Raw genomic sequence first — 21495 nt, 5'->3', positions numbered from 1 at the left:
GGAATCAGATTCTCATGCACTGCAGGGGAATGCCCTTTAGCAGTATCTGATAGTCATATGCAAACTGCATAATCCAACAATTCCACTCTTAGGTATATATTCAACAGAAATATGTATGCTCATCAAAAAGACATGAACTAGAATACTCATAATAGTACTATCTATACTTTCCAAAACCTGGAAACTACCCAGATGTCAGTTAACAGTAGAGCAGGCAACTAAATGGTGGTCTATTCACACAATGAGATGGCAATGAAGAGAAGAATCTTCCTCTCTGTACAACAATATAGATGAATCTTCATGTTAACTTGGGGAAAACAAGCCAGATTCAAACAAGCACCTGGTCTATGGCTTCTCTTGTACAAAGTTCAAAAGCAGGAGCAACCAATCTGTGCTCTCAGGAGTCAGGGTGCAGTTATTCTGGTAGAAGTGGAGATGGAATCTGGAAGGGAACTCACTGGTTGCTCTGGAGGTGTGGCAAAGTTCTCCTCACTCTGGCTTTGGAGAACTTCAGGCAGGTTTACTTTGAGAAAATTCAGCAAGCCATACTTACAATATGGACATTTTTCTGTGTATGGTTTACTTCAATTAAAAGTATGTTCAAATTTCACTTATGTAATAAAGAAAAAAAGGTACTGATAAATACCTGAAAACAGATTAAAGGACTATAATGGAAGCCAAGATGACTAATTTAGATTAAAAAATACCAAATTTAAATTGTAAGCTCAAATTTATAGCCTTGTAAAGTCTGGTGCCCGAGGTTTCAAACTAATATGCATCTTGCATCCTATTCTCATGCTCTGTGCATGTAACCTCCTGATGCTTTAAGGAGGTTCCCCATTTCCCTCTAGTTTGAAAACCTGCAGCCAAGCACACACACCTGCAGACAGTCTGATGCATGCAGAGCAGGTAAAGTAGGCAAGCCTGCCTCCTGCTGGGCCTCATTAGCTTGGAAAAAAAATGCAGATATTATATAACATAGCAAGAAAATTATGTAAGAAGTCTAACAGTTTTAGACTAAGGAAAAAAAGTTTAATAACTATATTAATAGAAGAATTAAATTATCTTTCTATTCTGGCCACAAAAGTTATTACAAAATTGTTATATAAGGGCTGGGGATGTAGCTCAGTGGTAGAGCATCTGTCTAGCATGTGTGAGGCCCCCCGTTGGATTCCCAGCACCAAAAAGAAAAAAAAAATTGTTATATAAAAGGTGATATAATGACATGCAGCCAAAATAGTAGGAAAGTTATGAAAATATTTCTGGTGATCAGTTAGCAAATGTTATTTTTCTGGTATTTGTGATATTTGTCATTTATAGTTTAATTGGTTGTTCTTTTCATGATTTTAAATAAATACATACCTTTATAATCAATTTTGTGTTTACGATTTAGATTTTTTTTTTCCTCAAGGACAATTCTTAAGGAATTGTTTCAGAACCACAAAGCATTGATTATCCCTGAATGGGATTTATTTCACAGCAAGACTTCAATTTCTCACCATGGCAAATGAGAGATAGCAGGTCTGTGATCTATGTTCCACCCAGCAACTAAGAACCAAGCTAATTTGGGAAGTCATCTCATGTGCATTCGTCTACATCAAAGGACATCGGACTGGGGCTAAGCTATGGGGCCCAGCAGTGAGCAGACAGGGCCCCCACCTTCCCGAAAACCACACTTCAGAAGACAGACACACGGAGCTGATAATCCCTTTACAAACTAGGATCAATGCAGCAACAGCGGGTTATGGACGGCCAGAGTGAAGAAGGGGATGGATCCCAGGGAAGAGACTTCCCGGCCCTCTACCGGAATGGGAGGGAGAGGAATTCTGCCCACGCCCCCGATAGATGGGACCAGGGATGCAGACAGCACAGCCTCCACCAGGCCAGGCTGCAGCACCGAGGCTCAACAGCTGCCAGGCAGCGCCACTGAGGGGCAACCGCAGCAGGAGCCTGCCGTCGCCAGGCGTAGGCGGCTGAGCGGCGGGGGTTTTGCAGAGCTTAGGCCCCGCTAAATGAACCGAAGGCTCTCGTCATGCACTCCTCCCCGCACCCCGCAGTGGGCTTCCGCTCGGTTCTGGGACCAGACTTTCTTCTTTCGGGTCAGAAATTCTAACTACAGCTCATTCCCGGGAAATGGACACCTGGAAGCCTTCTCTGCTTGCACAACATCGCCACCTACTGCCCGCAGGGAGTCCCTCGCAGCCCCAGGCCTACCCAGCCTTCCCAGGTAGATGCTGGGAGGTATTTACATGTGGCAAACTGTAAGAAAAGGCAAGTAATCAAAAGCAAAATAACTTTCAATTATGAAAACAGTTTTCCTACTGCGTTATCAGAGTCACTTCAGTAAAGGAATTAACAGTTTAATTCTAAAACCTTAAATACAAGCACAATTTTAACTCTTTTTTTCAACTGTACTGCCTTATAATGAAGTTATTTAACTCATTCCTCCACTACCTTATAAACACCTTAAGAGCAAGGACTTACTCTTCTTATTCCTAGAATCAAACAAAATGTAGACAAATCAAACAAAGGAACCACAGAAAGGGCCAGAAACACGTCTATATATGTATGGTGTGTGGTTTATAACGAAGGTGACACAGTAAAGATCAATAAACAGTGTCAAGTCAACCAGTTAGTGATATGAAAAAAATACTCCTTTATACCATACATAAAAAACAATCCTAGGGATCCTTCAAATAGAATTGTGGGCGTCTTGGTGGTGGTGGTATATCTGTGTTACCACATGTCATAAATGAGCAAAGAGAAGACGGCGAAATCTGAGTAGTTGGTGAGTGTATGAATGTCAGTGTCCTGGTACGACACTATGCTATCCTTACACAATAACTTTGTGAGAAACTGAGCAGAGGATATCTGGAATCTTACCTAAAATTATTACATCATTTTATTATTTTAGTACTAAGGATCGAACCCCTGGGTGCTTTACCAGTGAAATATATCCCTAGTACTTTGTTTATTTTGAGACAGTGTCTTTCCAAGTTGCCCAGACTGGCTTACAAACTTATCATCCATCCTCAACCTCCCAAGTCACTGGAATTACAAGCATGTACCACTCTGCCCAGATTCTTTATATTATTTCCTGCAATTTTATGTGAATCTACAATTTTGTCAAAATAAAAAGTTGAAAATAGAGGGGGGATAGTAGACAATAGGACAGACAGCAGAATACATCAGACACTAGAAAGGCAATATGTCAATCAATGGAAGGGTAACTGATGTGATACAGCAATTTGTATACGGGGTAAAAGCGGGAGTTCATAATCCACTTGAATCAAACCGTGTAATATGATGTATTAAGAACTATGTAATGTTATGAACGACCAATAAAAAAAAAAAAAAGAAAAAAAAAAAGTTGAAAATAAATTTAAAATAGACTACAATTAATTCCTCTCGAATTATGCTTTTGTAAAGTTCTTATATCACCCAGAATAAACTAAATTTACACTCTCATAGGTTAAGTATGCATGTTGAAATTAGGAGGACACTAAAAGGGTATAGACAAAGACTTCCAAATGACTAGAGAAGAAAACCTAAAAGAAGGCAAAACATGTTAAACAAGTAGGAGAAATAGAAAGAACAAAACAAGGTGATACAAACACATATGCACATACATTTGCACCTATCAGTCATACAACCATACACAGTGTTCCAGTATGTCAGGATACATAATAAATGCAAATGGACTAAGTAACCCAGTTTAAATTATTAAATGATCTAAATCCAATTACATGTTGTTTATGAGTTATATTTGAAATGTAAGGATACAGAATTGTTTAGATGTGAATATATATATGGTGAACTCAGTGCAGTCTTACCAAAGTTACCATAGCAATGTTAATCAGACATAAAATTGAAAGTACTCCTAAATGGAGGGAAACATTTTGATAATAGTCCAAATCATAAAGACATTTTTCGATATAATATGCATGCAAATACAGCTTCCAAAAGCAAAGGATGCCAGAAATATAAGACAGACAAATCCACAAATATTTCACTTACATATTTCTCAATAAACAAAGTATAAAGATGATTAAGAAGGATGAATACAGTAACAAAATTTTTTAAAAAAGACTCAATTGGACATAAAAAGAACACAAGATCCCTTAATAACTGCAGATTATACTTCAAGAAAATGTGAAGCAATTTCAAAAATTAACCACATACTTGAGTGTTTAAGCAAGTAACAAATTTCAAAGACGTGAAATAATAGATTGCAAATTCTGATAAAAACACAATAAAGAATGGGAAATGAAATGTTAACTAGAAACACCATGTGTTTAGAAATTGAGAAATATCATCCGAAATAGCCTACAGCTCAAGATAAAATTAGAAAAAATTCACTATAATAATCATCAATTCCTAAAGGGTAATTGCCTAATCTTACACAATTATACCCAAGGACCAAGAAACAAATCACAATGTGCTCTACAGTAGACCTTCTACCTCCAGAAGTGGAATCTAGAATAAACCTTCAAAATGTGTAATACCTTCATGGAGAAAATCGTACAATTTTGAAATATACCAAAGATGATGTAATAAAAGGGGGAGATAGGAGAATCTCATGAATCAGAAAATTCAACATTGTAAAGTTCTCCCCAAAATGACCTGTGTAATCCCAATAGAAATCCCAACCAGTTTTTTTGAAACCCAATAATCATTTCTAAACTTATGCAAAATAGCCAAGAAGAGGAAGCAGGGAAGTTGATATATTTGCTGAATAATGAATAATTAGAAGGTCAGCAAAATTAGTATGTGCCACTAAGCCAGAATTTCTAAAGCCCCACAGAAGAACAATGGGAAGCATCTATAAGCACTGTTTCAAGATAAACACAGATGTTTAAAAAAAGTACTAGAAACTGATTTTTAAATAGATCTAGGACCTCTTAAAAAAGAAAAAGAGGTCGTAATCAAAAGGTCTCACCTAATTTCATGAAGCGTTCATCTACTAAAGATTCAGGTTCTGGCAAACAATTTGCAAAACCAATCATGGGTGCAACTGATGTGTCACTGCTGAGACAGCAGGATCTCAGGGCTCTTCCCAGCTCAACAGGCACAGTGGGAGAGCCCAACCTCTGACACATTCTCTATTTATGATCATTGTTTTTTAACAATTTGTCAGCCCTACTCATAAATCACAGAGAAGCAGAAGTATTTATGTGGCCTTCTGCCAAAAACAACCTTTCCAGAGTATTTGCAGTTATTACTAGGATTATGCCAGGAGACAGAGTAGTACAAGTTTTCTAAACAAGGAAAACATTTACAGCAAAAAAGAAAAAGCTTCCCTAAGTTTCCTACTTAATAAATCTAGTGAACTGTGCTGAGCAACATAAATTCACCTGGACACTGAGGGAACAGCTGGAAGGAAGCATTTAATCCAAAGTCGCATCTACCTCACCAAACTAAACTAACCTGTCCTTAGAGTTCTGGAAGACCCAATGACCACAGAAGAGAAGATCTGGTCTATATCAGAACCCAGCCAAAACAAAAAGCACAATGTACAGGCCAAACAACTGCTAACTTCTTAGCATAGTACATCATGTTTCTTCACTGTAGCCTAAAATTACATTTGTGTGACAATGCCCCTCAGCAAGGGGACAAAATAGACGCAGCAGGTTAAAGCACCCAAGAGGAGAGAGAGAGTGCAAAAGGCAGGAGGCATGTCCCGTGCCCAGGTTTTATTCCTGTATCATTATACACGGTTCTCGGTGTCCTCTGAACTAAGGAACTAATGTTGATTATAAGATTAGCAAGATCTATAGTCTACTCATTTAAAAAAATCACAGTAATAAAAATTTCAGAATTTCCAGAATCATTACAGACAGAAACAAGGAATCAGGACTGTACTCTCCCAAGAGAATGAATACAATTATCAAAGTAAAATCACCTAGCTTTGGAGTTGGTTAAAAATCAGGTCAGAAACAAACCTCAAACAGAAAATAATCAAATTCAGGGGGAAAAAAGAATCACCTGAAGGTATCAGGATCGGCTAGGTTCACACATCTTTGATCCAATTCAAATTCTTTATATCCCTCAAAAATCCAGTCCTTTCTAAAAGTCACAGTTGGTGTTTGACAATGGAACAGCAGCAACCCCCACTAACTAGCTTGAAGGCTAGCAGGTCTTGATGTCCATGTGGTTTAAAGATGAAAAATCTTCCCCCCATCCCTCTAAAGATGTGCAGATGGGTCATCAGAGAGTCACAGAAACATTCTCACCTCCAGGAAGTGTTTCCTAGTGTTTGCTTTTGACATTAAATACTTCCCCAGAATAATGATATTACAAGTTAGCTCCTTACTGAATATTTTCTGTGGCAAAGGGTAGCTCATCTCTAGTTCCTTTAGTGGACTAAAATTTATGTATTTCCCAGATTTCCATTTCATTCCTATTGATTTACCTTTTAATTATAAGCTGACTGAATCTATCCCAGCAATCTTTAGTTGGTCTCTATATGACTTTAATTCTATTGGTTATTTCATGTAGAAATGGGGTAAAAAGAATACACAATTTAACATTTTTTATAAAGGCCTGCATCAAAGCAGTTGTGACTCTTTGGGAGAACAGCTAGCCTCTCTGAGCCTCAGTTTCCTCATCTGTGAACTAGGGATATTTTCTATGCAAGATTATTTTAAGAATTGATGCCATGCTCAGTGGTGCATGCCTATAATCCCAGCAGCTTGGGAGGCTGTGGCAGGAGGATCAAGAGTTCAAAGCCAACTTCAGCAATTTAATGAGGACCCCAGCAACTCAGTGAGACCCTGTGTCTAAATAAAATATAAACAAGGGCTGGGAATGTGGTTCAGTGATTAAGTGCCCCTGGGTTCATCCCCGGGACAAAAAAAAAAAAAAAGAAAGGAAGAATTGATAAAATGCACATAAAGCACTTAGTAATTAACAGTGCTGAAATAAGTAGTTCTTAAAAATTTCATCATAGTAAAATATACATAGCATGAGATTTACCACTTTTACCATCTTTGAGTGTACAGTTCAGTGGCATTAAGTGTGTATATATCATTGCACAGCTGTCACTACTATTCAACTCTCAAACTTTTCTGTTATCCCCAACTCAAACTCTGTAAAATAGTTAAAAATAGCCACTGAATGGTTTAAAAAAAATCCTTTTCTGACAGGAGGGAGATAGCCATACAGACATCAGGAACTAAATTCACCAGAGAGACTGATTTGTCTAGATTCTAACAACACCGTGTAAGTTTTGAGAAGTACCAGAGCAACCAGTTTTGCTTCTTGAGCTGGACTTTCCAGTGGACTTAACAAAATTTATGACCACCTGATCTGCATCAGTTTCTAGCAGTAGAATTGCCTCAATCTTGTTTATCTCCCTCCAAGATCTCTAAGCAGCACCGACCCACTCCTCCCTGTAGCTAAAAGCCCAGGACCACTGTTCCTCCACGGATGCTTGTGTGCAATACCTGACCTGTGCTTTCCAATCTTCAGCTCTATTCTGCACCTAAAGAAAACTGGCTTTGCTTATATTTTAACCTTATCTATGATTTCTTGGTTTAAATTACCCCATTAGACATTGTACTGCATTCCTTCTGCTCCAGAACCCCAGGCTACCTCCATGTACTTTCTGCTTCTAGCTAATCTAGGTGCCTCGTATTTAATGGAACTGTATGTAGGGCAGGAAAAATATGCTTTTCCTCTACCCACCTGAATTCTCAGCTGTGACTCCTCTAACAAAATGCAGATTAACAAGAAAAAAGTCAACAATTTAATATAAATTTTGCATGACATAATCCTCATGAGGAAACGCCACAGGGGCAGTATTGGGAAGACAACCTATTCAACCTATTCTTGAGGGTGAAACAGTGGGGAGGATCTTAGCTATTTAGGGAACTTTGTTCCTATTCAAAGCTCGACCATACAGGGAAAAATATATATTCCTTAGTATTTATTTCTTAGAGAGAATTGGGTAGTTCCCTTAATAATGAAAATCTGTTTAAGAAACTTGCTTTGGGGGCTGGGGGGTGTGGCATAGCCGTGGAGCACTTGCCCAGCAAGCCTGAGGCTCTGGGCTCCACCCCAGCACCACCAGGAATGGTGACAGAGACACTCTTTGGGCCACTCTTTCCTTTCCCATATCACTGAGCATTCTCTGTCCTCAAGCATGCACCCCTGCCTACATGTTCAGGTCTTCCAACTACCAATTCAACCAGTTCTGTGGTGCCTAATTGGCTACACTAACATGCTAGTGACAATGTGAAGAGGCTGGCCTCCTGGACCTCACAGAGGAGCCGAGGCTAAGGATGGGATAAAGAAATGACCATCTGAAAAGACTACTGGGACAAAAGAAAAAAAATAAGATGCCAAGATGGAGTTTTGGAAAATGAAGAAAGCAATGCAAATTTAGAACGTGAACAGTGTAACCTTATATATGCTGTTGAAACAAGGACTTACAGAGGCTACCTTTGCTAGAGCAGGACATTTTTCTTAGGCCTGCAGATGCCACATGAGCAACTAAAGGCAGAATAAAGTTTGGCATGTCTGCCTTCATTTTGTATTTGTCTTCAGGTTCCTACTCAGCTCATACATGGGCATGCTAATCATTTAAGGAGTGTTCATCTAAAAACTAGTAATACACGGTTTATTAGCCTGAAACTTAACCTATGTTGTCCCCCTGCAGATGAAGCAAGCTTTGCAGCCTCCAGTTTCAGACCCGTGGAGTAGTGTTAGCAATCTCCTGTCATTGTCCCACTCCACCAGGAGCAGCAGGAGACAGGCACATCACTCCACAGGGAGACTGCCGCTAAGCAGGGGCAGTCCTCCCAGGGGAAGTGAATTCCCCCCTTTCAGGATCACAGTCTGATGGATAAACATCCTAGAGAGCAAGTAGGAATTGCCCCTCCCAAGGATAGAGACTTATCTGGGGCCACTTTGCGTAACCAGAACTGAGAATGATCAACCAGACCGCATTCAACCAAGACTGCTAAATTATGCATGCAGTCCTCTCACCCCTGTCCTAATTTTCCCTCTATTTAAACCAAAGCTCATGTCAGTGTCCCCAGACAGAGCTGAGATGTTGGGTATCACTCATATCAATTAAAGTCCATTTCCTGCTCTTCACCATTACCTTGCTGATTGGTGTTTGGGGCAAGTGGCCTGGCTGGTTTGTTGGGACCCCTGAAGTCGGGCCTCCAGTAACACTATGTTGAAAAACACTGTCATCCATAAGAAGTTGATTGAGGGTAGGGAACAGTGTTCCACACTGTAATGAGGATTTAGAGAGTTCAGAAGTAATCAATCTAATGGTGACAGAAAACACCTGAAGAATTTCAGTAAGAGGTTTGGGGTTCATATAGAGAGATCCCCATGATACCCACGGCTCTGGAAAGAAGACAGGTCCATTCCCTACTACCTTCAACATTCTGTGCTTTTCAGACATCCAGTTGTTCAGCTGGTCAGTTGGGATCTACATTTGTCCTCTTACAGGTCTTATCATGAATTGTCAAACATTTTGTGCAACAAGTACAGTGATCACGAGCCAAGCCCATGGTGGGCACCAGAACACTATTTCCTTCAGTCTTCACAGGAACCTTGTAAGGTAGGTCTCAGCACTGCTATGACTTGCTACATATCCCACAGCAGGTACATAGCAACCCAGACCAGACAGATTCCCTGCCCCTCCTAGCTACCTTTCCCAACTGCCATTCACATTGCCACAATTTTGTACATTATTCCATTTCTATCTAAAATTAACTCAAAGTAAACAGATGCCAGTTGGAAAGAGTGGTGGCAGTGACTATTATCAGAGGAGAAAGTGTTAGTAGAAACAGCTGTGGTGAGCCAGCCTGACTCATGCTGAAGGTAATCAAGTTACCATCTGACAGCCAATTTGGGAACAAAGCTCATGGAGCACCAAGCCCTAGGACAGTTGTCAGTTTCACAAACATCCCTTCCTTTGGCAGACCACCAAAAGACAGAGTTTAGGTGTCACGCAAGAGCAACAATCAAAATGTGGGCGAATACTCAGAAAAGGATGAAGAGTCATCAATGTAACTTTAGAATGTTCTGCTAAGTGTTTGTGTCAATATGCATCAATTCAGAATAGCAAGAAGTCACATGATTCTCTTAAAAGGCCTCATCTGTTCACATTCTCTTCAGGAAACAAAAATTAAAATAATTGTGCATGTTGTCAATAGATTTTTGTCTTGTTTTGCATTTCCATGATACATAATTCATGAAGTATTATGGTTTCTTGAAGTTTCTTAAAAATTCTAACCATGTACTCTAAGTTGGTTCATATTAAAGTTAAGCACCATATATTAGATAGATTAAAACATTTTAGTCAAGGGCTTAAGATTTATGAGTAGTACTTTTACCCTACCAATTTAAATTTCAAAGAATTCAGGTTACAAAAAGTAATTAATTCAAGTTGCCAATACATTAGAAACAAGAAATGCAGGTACTATTGATCCCTAAGAGGAGGAATACAGGGGGTTCACTGTTCATTGGAAGATATTTGAGTTTGTGGCACAGGTGTTAGTTCTTCAATATGGTAGGACAAACAGGTTCTATCTCATGTGTAAGTAATTGATAAGGAGCAGCTACCTCCAGAAACTGAGGTCCTGTGAGCCTTAGAGAAGGAAGATCCGCAATAGTTACCACCGGCACAGAATGCACACGCCATGTACTCATGGCTTCCACCTTATATCAATGAGTTAACATCCACAATGATCAGGATGTTGCCAAGCTACAGATTCCTTGGTTTTCATTAATCAATAATTGTGATTAAGACATTTTAGTACAAAACATTTTCTTCTCATAAACAGGACTTCATAGAAATATAGGCAGGGAAAAGTCAGGCCTGGTGGTACTTGCCTATAATCCAGTGACTCAACCCACAGGTAGGAGGATCTTAGGCTACCCTAAGGGACTTAGTGAGACCCAGTCTCAAAATAAATAAAAATGACAGGGGGGTAGCTTGGTGTTTTACCCCTGGGTTCAATCCCCAGTACAAAAAAAGAGGGGTGGGGAGAAAGAATAGACAAGAAAAAAAAGAAATACAGATGAATAGAATGTGTTCTACCACCACACATTACTCATTCTTTCCTTTTCTCAGTCTAGGTAGAGAACCCATTCTGTGTTAAGGTGGTAGAATCAGGAAGGTAAATGGTGAGAATAGAATAGAAGACCGAGTTCTAACACTGAAGGAGATTTTAAATATGTCACATGAAGAACATTTGGTAATTAGGTTGTTGAAAGAAACTGGTGTTTTTCATTAGTGAAAGAATAAAATACATAAGATTGGTAACATGCTGTGTGGAGGATTCTGGAGAAAAAGGAACTCATGTACATCATTGCTGAAAGCGTAAACTGGTACATCCCCTGTGGGGGGGGGGTTGCTGTAGTTTAGATGTTTAATGTCCCCCAGAGGTCCATCTGTTAAAGACATGGCCCCCAGGGTGGCACCTGCAAACCTGCACTGGTAAACGTTCAATTTGGTGAGACAGAGTCTCAAATTTGCAATGCTCCCGTCTCAGCCTCCTGAATGCCTGGGCATGCACCACTGTGCCCAGCTAGATTTTTATTCTTTAAATATACTTTTACCCAATGTAAAATGTCAGACAGTTCTTCACTGCAATTTTCTTTGTAAAATTGTGCTAGTATTCTGTTGCTGCTGTGGCAAATTACTACAAACAGTTACTTAAAACACTACAGACTTTTTTCTTACAGTTCAGGGGATCAGAAGTCCAAAATGGGTCTTGGAGGGCTAAAATCAATGCTGATTCCTTCTGCAGGCAGCCGAGGACAGTCCATTTCTGTGCTTTTCCAGCTTCTAGAGGCTTCCCACAGTTCTTGGCTCCTGACCTTGCTTCACCAACCTCTGCATCCATCTTCACAACACCTTTCTGGCTCCGGCCCTCTGCCTCCCTCTTATAAGAATGCGTGTGATGGATTACACCTGGCCCGCCTGGATAATAATGGGCCGATCTGACACTCCTAGGGTGATGGTTTTTGTTGTTAGTGCTGCTATCAGGATGGAACCCAGGCCTTGTGCATGAGCACTGAAGCACCGAGCTGTGCCCCACTCTTTTAGTTTAAAATTTTGAGATTGGTGGGTCTAAGTTGCCTGGTCTGGTCTTGAACTTACAATCCTCCCCTCAGCCACCCAAGTAGCTGGGGTTACAGGTGTACACCACTGCACCTGGTGGATGTGGGCATCTTTCACCCAGCTTCACAATGAGAACAACATGAATCTCTATCAGCTGTGGGCTGGTTAAATACATTATGATAAATTCATGCAACAAAATAGTTATTTTTAAAAAATGAGAAAACTCATTATGTACTAAATAGCAAGTGCTCCAAAACATAACATTAGGTGAAAACAGCAAACTTCAGGGCAGATAAAAGAATGCAGTACACATAACTTGCTTGTACATATCATGTTTGATCTATCTCAGAAATGGTAAACAAACTAATAATGGCCGCAGGCTGAGGACAGGAGCTGGGCAGCGGCATTGTGACATGGCTTCTCACTATACACTCCTGCAAAATTTTTGACTTTTAAAACTTGTAACTGTGTAATGAAACCCATAGATCAAAAATGGGAAAGGCCAGTGTAGGCAGGAACCAGAAAGGCCAGGTTCCATGGTAAAAGATGATATCACAAGATGGGATCAGATTTCAATGCTGCAGAACCAAGTGCCCCAAAATTTAGTGGCTTCAAACAGCCAACCTTTATTATCTCTTAGATTTTGTGAAACAGATAACCAATTAGAAATATGAATAAAAGACTTGAATGGGTGCATGATGAAAGTAGCCTACGCAAATATATGGAAAAGTATGTAATATCATTAGTCATTGAGAAAAAAGTTTAAACCATGGCAAGATACTTCTGTGTATGTTTTAAACTAGCTGAATTAAGAAAGAGCAAAACCCAAGCATTGGCAAGAGTGTAGAGCAACTAAACTCTAAACTCTCATACAGTTCTGGCAGGACAACTTTGCAACACTGGTAACATCTACTGAAGCTGAACATAATTCAGGAGCAGTGTGTTCCACTCCTAGGGGTACACCACAGAAGGACATGTGGATGTGCATGAGAATACTCAGAGGCATTATCTGTAATAGCCCAAACTGGAAAACAACCCAAACATCTACCCTCTAAAGGACAGATAAATAAATTGTGAGATATGCTTACATATGACACTGTATAATAATGAAAGAGACAAACCCTCTGTTCTGTGTGGCATCCTGCTGAATCTCACAGGTAAAAGTGCAATTGGAGTCTAAGTGGAGGCCTGACTCCAGGGGCCCAACAGACCAGGTCTGGCCACTCCCCTCAAACACCAAAAAGAAAATCAGGAAAAGACTCTAATTAATATGGCACGCTGGGAAGGCAGAGTTAGATCCAGCACCTCAGTTCTGTTTGGGGGCCCTGACATGAGCTTTAGTTATTTTGTGTTGCTCTTGTTTTGTTTACAACTTTGTTATTTATTTATGTGTTGTGCTGAGGATCAAACCCAGTACCTCACAGGTGCTAGGCAATCGCTCCACCACTGAGCTACAGCCCCAGCCTGAGCTTTAGTTTTAAATAGAGGAGGAATTGGGGCAGGTGTGAGAGGTCTTGTTGAGCTATGGTCTGCTTGATCATTATCTTAGCTCTGGTTCTGCAAGGTGTCTCTGAAGAAGTCTTTATCACTTAGGGGCCAATTTCCATTTGTTGCTTAGGGTGTTAATCCATCAGATCTGGGATCCTGAGGGTGGAATTCATGAGATGATCACTCCTTCTTAGGGAGGCAGTCTCCTTATGAGGAAAGTATCCACTGAGTAGGGTAATGACTTCTAGGCACAACCCAAGGGGACTGAAACAGAATGTGGCAAATCCTGCCTCAGTCTTCAAGGAGGATGAGATCAGTTAGGTAAATTTAGGGCTAATAAACCTTGTATTACTAGTGTTTAGATGAATTCTTTGGTATGACTTCCTTAAATGATCAACCTGCCTCCATGCAGAGCTTAACAGTTCATAAAGTTAAGGAGACAGACACAAAATGAAGCAGAGATGCCAACCTTTATCCTTCTTTCAGATACTTGCATCTGCAGGCCAAAGACTCTGTACTTTAGCAAAAGCAGATTCTCTAAGCCCATCATAAAATGTAAAGCAAAAGGTGCTAAAGGAAAAAAAAATCTACACTATTCCACTCTGTTCAAATAAAGTTCAAAAGAGGTAAAATTAATCCACCATAATAGAAATCCCAATAGCAGTTACTGGAAAAGTACAGGAAGATAATTTCTGGGGTACAAGAAATTTTCTATATTTTATCTGGGTGATGATGACATGATATGTTCAATTTGCAAATGTGCATCAAACTGCATACTTAAGATGTTCTACTATATCCATAACTTCAACTAAAAAGCAAATATTGATTGCCTAGGGAGGAATATTACACTCAGTAAGTATTGAGTATATTACTCAACCTGGGCTCCATTAGTCAACTAGAGAACTAAAGTACTTGTACAAGTCTTTAGGCAGTGTACCTAATTGTCTTGGGTAAACAAGATTTGCAGATCATTTTAAAAATTAAAATTCTGTGACTGATTTTCCCATTCCTTCTTTCACTTGTAATAATGTGAATAAGGAATTCACTAGCATCTGAAGGGTGAAGATCTAATCCCTCAAGGAAATTTCTCACCAGAGAGCTGAGCATGTTAGAATAACAAAAGAACCAATAAAAAAGCAGACATGATACTGAGGGAAATTCACTTGTATTTAGGAGAGGAGGTTAAACAAAGTTACTAAGAGATGGTACTATCCAGGAGATGGACAGATGGACAGTGAGTGCATTCCAGGCAGAGGCTAGGAGACAAAAGAGGAAAATGAGATGCCCAGGAAGGGTCCCTGATGACCTGGAAGGAGAAGGGGACACAGCTAGAAGAACTGGCTCCTGTGTCTTAAAAAGGGTGTGCCTTCTGTAAAAGAAGACCTGAGACATCCCCAGCATCCTCGGGATAAACATCTCCAGCTCTGCCCCTTTAAACACTCAAGCACACAACATATGCATGAGCTGTTTACACCACCTTCTGAATTTAATGAGTCATCCAGGTCATTCTTGGATGACGCTGGTGAGCACAAGCCCCTCCTTGAATCTGGTTGGCTGGTTCAGATCAGACAAGTCCTAACAGTGCTTTCCTTTGCCTGTCAAGATCAAGTACAGCAAGTCAGCAGGAAGAGGTACCGCCTGAGAGAATGTGGGGGAAGCCAAGCTTCTGGGGACACAGCTTTAACCACCGAATCATTTTGTCCCTTCCTGGGGTGTTCACTGAGCATCAGAGGTCAGGACTGCATCAACTTTTAGTATTTTGATGGGAATTTTAAAATAGAACTGTTTAAAAGGTGATGCTTTCAAATTGCTTAAAAAAAAAAAAGTCCTAAACTTGACTTACAAAAATATTTCTTAATGACGAGATGTGAATTATAATCTAACTGATATAGTTAATATTCTTTAGGGACCACTTGATAAAAAAAATTGTTACACAGATTTGTTAAATGGTTCCTGGGTGAGGTAAGAAGTTACTTTAAAATTCTGACTAGTCTCCCAGATAATTAATAAGCAAGTACTCAATGGTACTACAAAGATTTTGTTAGGTCTTATGACCTAATGGCCATTTAGTTAAAAAAAAAAAATTAGACTACTTCACCTATTTCCTTAATCTCATGGGTAAAATAAGACTCTTAAAACATCTCATTTAGATAAGAAAATGAAACACATATTTAAAGTAGACCTGACATTTATAAGCACCTGATTTAAATGAATTTTGCCCAAACCTACTCCATAAGAGGCACTTCAAATTGGCACCACCATATCTGCTACAGGGTGGAAGGGCTTTCTGCTTTTTAAAAAGCACACTATGATATTGTTAAGCAAATAAAATTAGGCATCCAGCTGTTAACAGCAATGCTATTTGTTCATTCAATGTTTGATTAGGGCACACTGCCTGTAGGCAGAAGGAACAAAATGACAAGACTGTCCCTGACCTTTTCAATCACTCCACAGTCTGGTAGAGGAAGTAGATTAAAAAAAAAATAATAACAAAATAATTACAAATTGTAATTACTGCCCTGAAGGGAAAAGCACAAACTGGAAGTAGTGGACACACCTGTCGTCTTAGCCACTCTGGAAGATACAGTAGGAGGATCATAAATTCAAGGTCAATATGGGAAACTTAGTGAGACTTTCCTAAAAATAAAGAAAAAAACAGAGTAGGGATATAGCTCAGTGAGACAGCACCCCTGGATTCAATCCCCAGGAGAGAGAGGAAGAGGTGTGTGAAGAGAGAGAAATAACATAAGGGACAGGGCACTAACTACTTTAGGGAGTCAGGAGAGGACTCCATAAGGAAGTGACATTTAAACACAGCCTGAAGGACATAAGGAGTCATACCAACTACAGAAGGAGGGAATGACATTGCTGGCAGAGGGTAAAGTCCTGAAAGGAGTTTGGTCTGTTTGAGTGATTAGAAGGAGGATGACATCTCTAGGATCCAAAATGTACTAAGTTTGAAGAGGGGACCATGTCAGGATAAGAATTTGAGAGGGTTTTGGGGCAAAGGAGTGAGGGACACAGTCTGATAAATATCTTGGAAAAGTGACTCTGGCTTCCAGATGGAGCACCAGTGGGAGCAGGGGAGAGGAAATGCAGAAATCAGAAAGCCTATAATCTTGTTTAAGTGAGATAGTGACTTGGAGGTTCCAGTGGGAAGGACAGAAAGGAGCACATTCAGGGTACTCTTAGAAGGTGAAAAAAACAGACATGGAGGTGGAAAGAGTGTGGGTGTGAGGGATGGTGAGTGAACCCAAGGAGGAGGAGGATTCAGATTTCAGGCTGGTGTAGCTGAGAAATTGGGGAAGACCAGTGGAGAAACACATTTAGAGAAAGAAGTCCATTCGTTTAAGTGTATGCACCAGTCCCCTAGTGACTAGAATAATCTAGATCTCCATTTAGCATTTCTTTTAAAAGATTGATATGTAGCAGAAAACTACTACCTAAATCAGGCCCAGGTGCACATGTGTGTGTATCTGTGTGTATAAAAATATATATTAAGAAATATTTATGGGCTGGGCATGTGGCTCAAGCAGTGGCATGCTCGCCTGGCATGCATGCGGCCTGGGTTCGATCCTCAGCACCACATACAAACAAAAATGTTGTGTCTGCCAAAAACTAAATAATAAATATTAAAAATTCTCCCTCTCTCCCTCCTCTCTCTTTAAAAAAATATTTATATATAAAGGATATATATTATATACATATAGAGAGAGTCAATCTGACATATTCAACCAAATTTGTAATTGATCTGGACGGTTTAGGGATCAGGAGCTAAGAGGTCTTATCTCAATGATATAGTTTTTACCAGATTGTGTTTTTTTTAGGTTTGTCTGTTTATTTACTTTGTATTTATACTTGGTGTAAAGAACCCTAGAGCCTGGGTATTGTCACTCACTATGAAATCAGAGATAGTACTGTTGCAAAAAAAAATGCATTTTCCATGTTATTTTATGCATGAGTTATCTTTCCAATAGTGCAATTAGTTTAGGAAAAGAACAATTAAAGATGGAACAGTGAAAACCAAGTGCCCAGTCCAAGGTTACAAATTATTTGATTCGTCCTTTCCCTAAGGAATCATTTCTAGGCTCATTGACCAGTCATTATTCTGTAGAACAGTGGCAGCCCCTGTATTCCTTTGCTTATTCCCACAGCAAAATTTGGCTCTGGGGTTTGAAGAGTTTATGTTTATTGGATTTTAATGACTTAGTTAACAAAAGTCATTCCTAAAAGTAATGGAAAATCAAGGGTGTGGAAACAGAATGGATGTGACTGGCTTCAGGGTTATCCCTAGCATTTCCTTGGTGTCTTTAAGTGATTCATCCTGAAAAGCAATTAAGAAGGATCTTTCCTCTTCATCAATTTACTAATGGTACATTCAACTACTATTGTAAAATGTTATTTGAAACCCTCAATAACTAAAGGTACTATGCAAATGCCAACCTTAAAAATATGTTCCATGAGGCAAGTATAATAATGTATTGCTAATGTAATAACAGTACAATTATAGTATAATTGTAATCATGTTCACAGTGCTTCCATTATCTTTGACAGAATGAAATAACTTCAGTCTCAGGTAGAATCTAGTTGGATATAAACAGTGAAGTTAAAAGGGACATTAGAGATAATTTAATATTGTCCTTTTAAATAATTTACTGTGAAAGACTTAGTAAATATTTACCCCAAATGGTGTTTATTAGACTGTGAAAGAATTTCCTAAGGTAAGTGGTGGTTATTTGAATTATTTGAAATTAAATTAATTAGCATTAAAATATGTGAAAAGGAATAAATCTAGCCATTTCCTAGGCATAAATTACTTAACAAGGGCTGGAAATGTAGCTCAGTGGTAAAGGACCCCTGGGTTCAATCCCCAGTACCAAAATAAATAAATATTTTCCACCTAAAAATTCCATGAAATAATACTGTGTACTTCATATCTAAATTAAATTTCTCATATAATTTTACAAAGCCTTCCTGATCTGCATCCTGCTCACTTTTCCAGCATCACCACTCCCTCCTCCCAGCATCCAATCCTTTTTTTTTCTCTTCTCTCAACCAACACTCCTCCACCCCCTCCCACCCCCAGTCACCCCCAAAGCTGCAGCTCTACTAATCTCCCTACTCTGAGTTTCCAAGCCCTGCTACTCTCTATGCACAAGGGATTTCCTCTGTCTGGACTCCCTTTCCCTCATTCTGCAAGCCTGGTTTTGCTTCCTACAGGGAGCCTTCTGTTCATCTCAGACCTCAGTAGTTCTTGAGCAAGTCTCTGCTTAGTTTTCCTGTGATGATCATTCAATCCCCAATCCTAAAATAGAGCTGTATCCTATTAGGAACTATGCATGAATGAATGGATAAAGACAGTGAGCACTGGAGATTTTGAGATTTATAGTTTGCACGTTTAAACAATAACATAAACCTGAAGAAATAAGGCTGCTCTTTTTTTTAAGTTAATTTCATTTCAAATTATTTTCTTCTCCAAGGAGAGAAGATACATAGGCTAGTATCTGTTTTGACAGAGAAAAATGTTAGCATTGCTTATGCTTAACTTCCTTCAGTAGGTTAGATACAATGTAGAATTCAAAAAGTTACAAATGTAATATTGTATAAAAATCCTATCAACTCTAGCAGCCATAACTCCCAACTTGTAAGCTTTCTCCTTAGCAAATGAGTTAAAAGAAAGGAAAAGGTTTTTAAAACTTTCTTATTGGAAATAAACGACCCTTTAAAAATATCAGCATAGCCCCCAAAGAATTTTAGATTTGGTCTGAATACTTAATTTCTATAATTGTTCAAGAAAAGAAGACTTGGTTTTGAGAGTCAAACTGCATTTTTATATAAAGGTTTAAGATCTTTCTGATCTCCATTTAAAACACTGCCAATTTTCTAAGAACAAAAAGGACAATAAAACCGCTGGGCCAGGACAAGGAAAGACCTGCATAGGACAAAGTCCCTGAAAGGTTGCAGGGGGTGGGGGGGACAATAAAGCAATAGTTCTGTTAGATCTGACAACTGCAAACTGTACACACTTGGCCATACATCAAATATTGTGGGGAAACAGAAGGAGAAAATAAATAAATAAATAATAGGAAGGAAGGAAGGAAGGAAGGAAGGAAGGAAGGAAGGAAGGAAGGAAGGAAGGAAGGAAGGAAGGAAGGAAGGAAGGAAGGAAGATAGGGAGGCACAAAAATTTGCGAGTCTTATCTCGTAAACTTGTAACAAAACACCAGTGTGCCTGGGGACCGCTCGGTCCCTCTCCTTCCAGGGCAGACCCGGGTGGCGGATCGCGGCTCTGTGGTGAACTCGCGGCCCAGCCCCGCACGCCGGGCAGCTGGCCTTCGGGAAGGAGGACGGGCTTCCTAACCATCCGCTGAACCGGTGACTGGGGCAGGGGGGACCACAGCGCGAGGCCTGCGGGGCTCACAAGGGCGCTCTCCCGAGCTCGGGCCGGCGCCGCGGCCCCGCCGACTCAGCCCTCGGCCCGCAGCGCAGGCGCCGGCCGCCCCGCGCCCCCGGGGCTCCCCGCGCCCCGCCCGCCGCCCCGGCGCCCTTACTCTGGGGCTCCATGCTCAGCTGCTCTCGGGCCCCACGGGCGGAGCCCCGGCGCCACCGCCCTCCTAACGCCTCTCCTCCGCGGCCGGCGTCGCGCGGGTTGCCGTGACAACCCGGGGCTGGGGCGGGGCCAGAAGGACGGCGAGAGGGAGGGACCAAAAACCGCGAGGGAACGCTGCCGAGCGCGCGTCGCCGGGGGCACCGAGCGAAGTGGCGGCCGGGTCACTGGCGGACGTCGCTGTCCCTGAGGCCTGGTCGCGTGGCTGCGTCTCCCGGGCGCCCGCGCCTGCCCGTCGCAGTCCCAGGCCAGGCGTCGGCCACGATCGCCCGAGCACCGGGTGACCTGCCCCCCGCGGGAAGGCGCCGGCGGCCCGGCTCCGGGATCGGCGGCTGCTGCAGGTAAAGGCGCGGCGCGCGGCGGGAGGGGCGGGCCGGGCGGCGGCGGCGGCGGCGGCGCACCTGTTGCCCGCCCGCCCCGCCGTTGGCCGCCGCCCCGCCGAGCCCCGCGACGCCCCGCGACACCCCGCGGGCCCTGCTGGCGGGGCGGCCGGGGCGCGGCCCTGGCGGGCGGCGGGGCGGCGCGTGCACGCCCGGGATCGGCGCGCCGCCTGCCGTGTCATCCGCCCCGCGCCGGCCGCCGGCCCCGAGCTGGCGCGGCGCGGCCCGGGGCGCGCTCGTCCCGCCCCCGAGGTGCTGAATCAGCCCACAGGTGGCGCCGCAGCCGCACCCCGCACCCCGCACCCCGCACCGTCGGCGCTCGCGGCGCGGCGCTGGGAGGCGACCCGGGTGTCGCGGTGGGGAAGCTGGGAGCCTTGCGGGGTAGGGAAGCCGGCCGGGAGGGGGAAGGCGAGCTGCAGGACTGATGCCCAACTCGGCCTGGAGCGGACTGGAGGGGACTGGAGGGGACGGCCGCTCCACCCGTTCTCACCGCCGCGGCAGACAGTGTTTGAGGGAAATGAGCTTCGGGGGTCATGAAAGTGATTATTCATCTTGGCCACTAGAGAGATGTCCCCTTCATGGTGACAGGGTCACCAAGAAGAATCACTGAAATGGGGAATCATGCAAAGGTTAATTGAAGGAAAAGGAAACAATGGGCATTTATTATATTTTGCTAAATTAGGCTTTCCCCCTCTCAAACTATACGGGACTTTTTCCAGATTAATTGTCCAAACAAAAAGGTTTGTGTATGTTGACAAGCAGCGTGATTTATTCAGAACTCATAATCCGTGATCTAAAGTGCGTGTAAGTAATAACTTCAGGTTGAATATCTCATGTCTCTCTAACTACTTGCTCTGACATTTAAAGAATGGGGGGAGGAGTTTGGTTTTAGACAGTATCTATGATTAGTAGTACTTCTGTATGATGTTCCT

General features: G+C 41.7%; 2 protein-coding genes across 4 annotated transcripts in view; one reads left to right on the top strand and one right to left on the bottom strand.

The window, feature by feature from the left end:
• The window catches only part of Fank1 (fibronectin type III and ankyrin repeat domains 1), a 73044-nt gene extending 52299 nt beyond the window's left edge, over nt 1-20745 (bottom strand). Inside the window, exons 1-2 of the mRNA XM_077799131.1 lie at nt 20328-20745; nt 20128-20244 (exon numbers count right to left, since the gene is read on the bottom strand). Coding sequence (XP_077655257.1) covers nt 20128-20244; nt 20328-20745 — 535 coding nt within the window. The remainder of the gene's footprint in view (nt 1-20127; nt 20245-20327) is intronic.
• The window catches only part of Dhx32 (DEAH-box helicase 32 (putative)), a 51449-nt gene continuing 50064 nt past the window's right edge, over nt 20111-21495 (top strand). For 2 of the 3 annotated variants that reach the window (XM_026384314.2, XM_026384313.2), the window contains exon 1: nt 20112-20524. The gene's annotated coding sequence lies outside the window, so the exon portion shown is untranslated. Of the gene's footprint in view, nt 20525-21495 lie in introns of all 3 variants that reach the window. The other variant, XM_077799195.1, reaches the window with a different exon arrangement.

Source organism: Urocitellus parryii, chromosome 5, assembly GCF_045843805.1.
Source record: "Urocitellus parryii isolate mUroPar1 chromosome 5, mUroPar1.hap1, whole genome shotgun sequence".
NCBI classification, from domain to species: Eukaryota; Metazoa; Chordata; class Mammalia; order Rodentia; family Sciuridae; genus Urocitellus; species Urocitellus parryii.
Note: the sequence above shows the minus strand (reverse complement) of the source record. Positions and strands in the feature narration are given on the sequence as shown.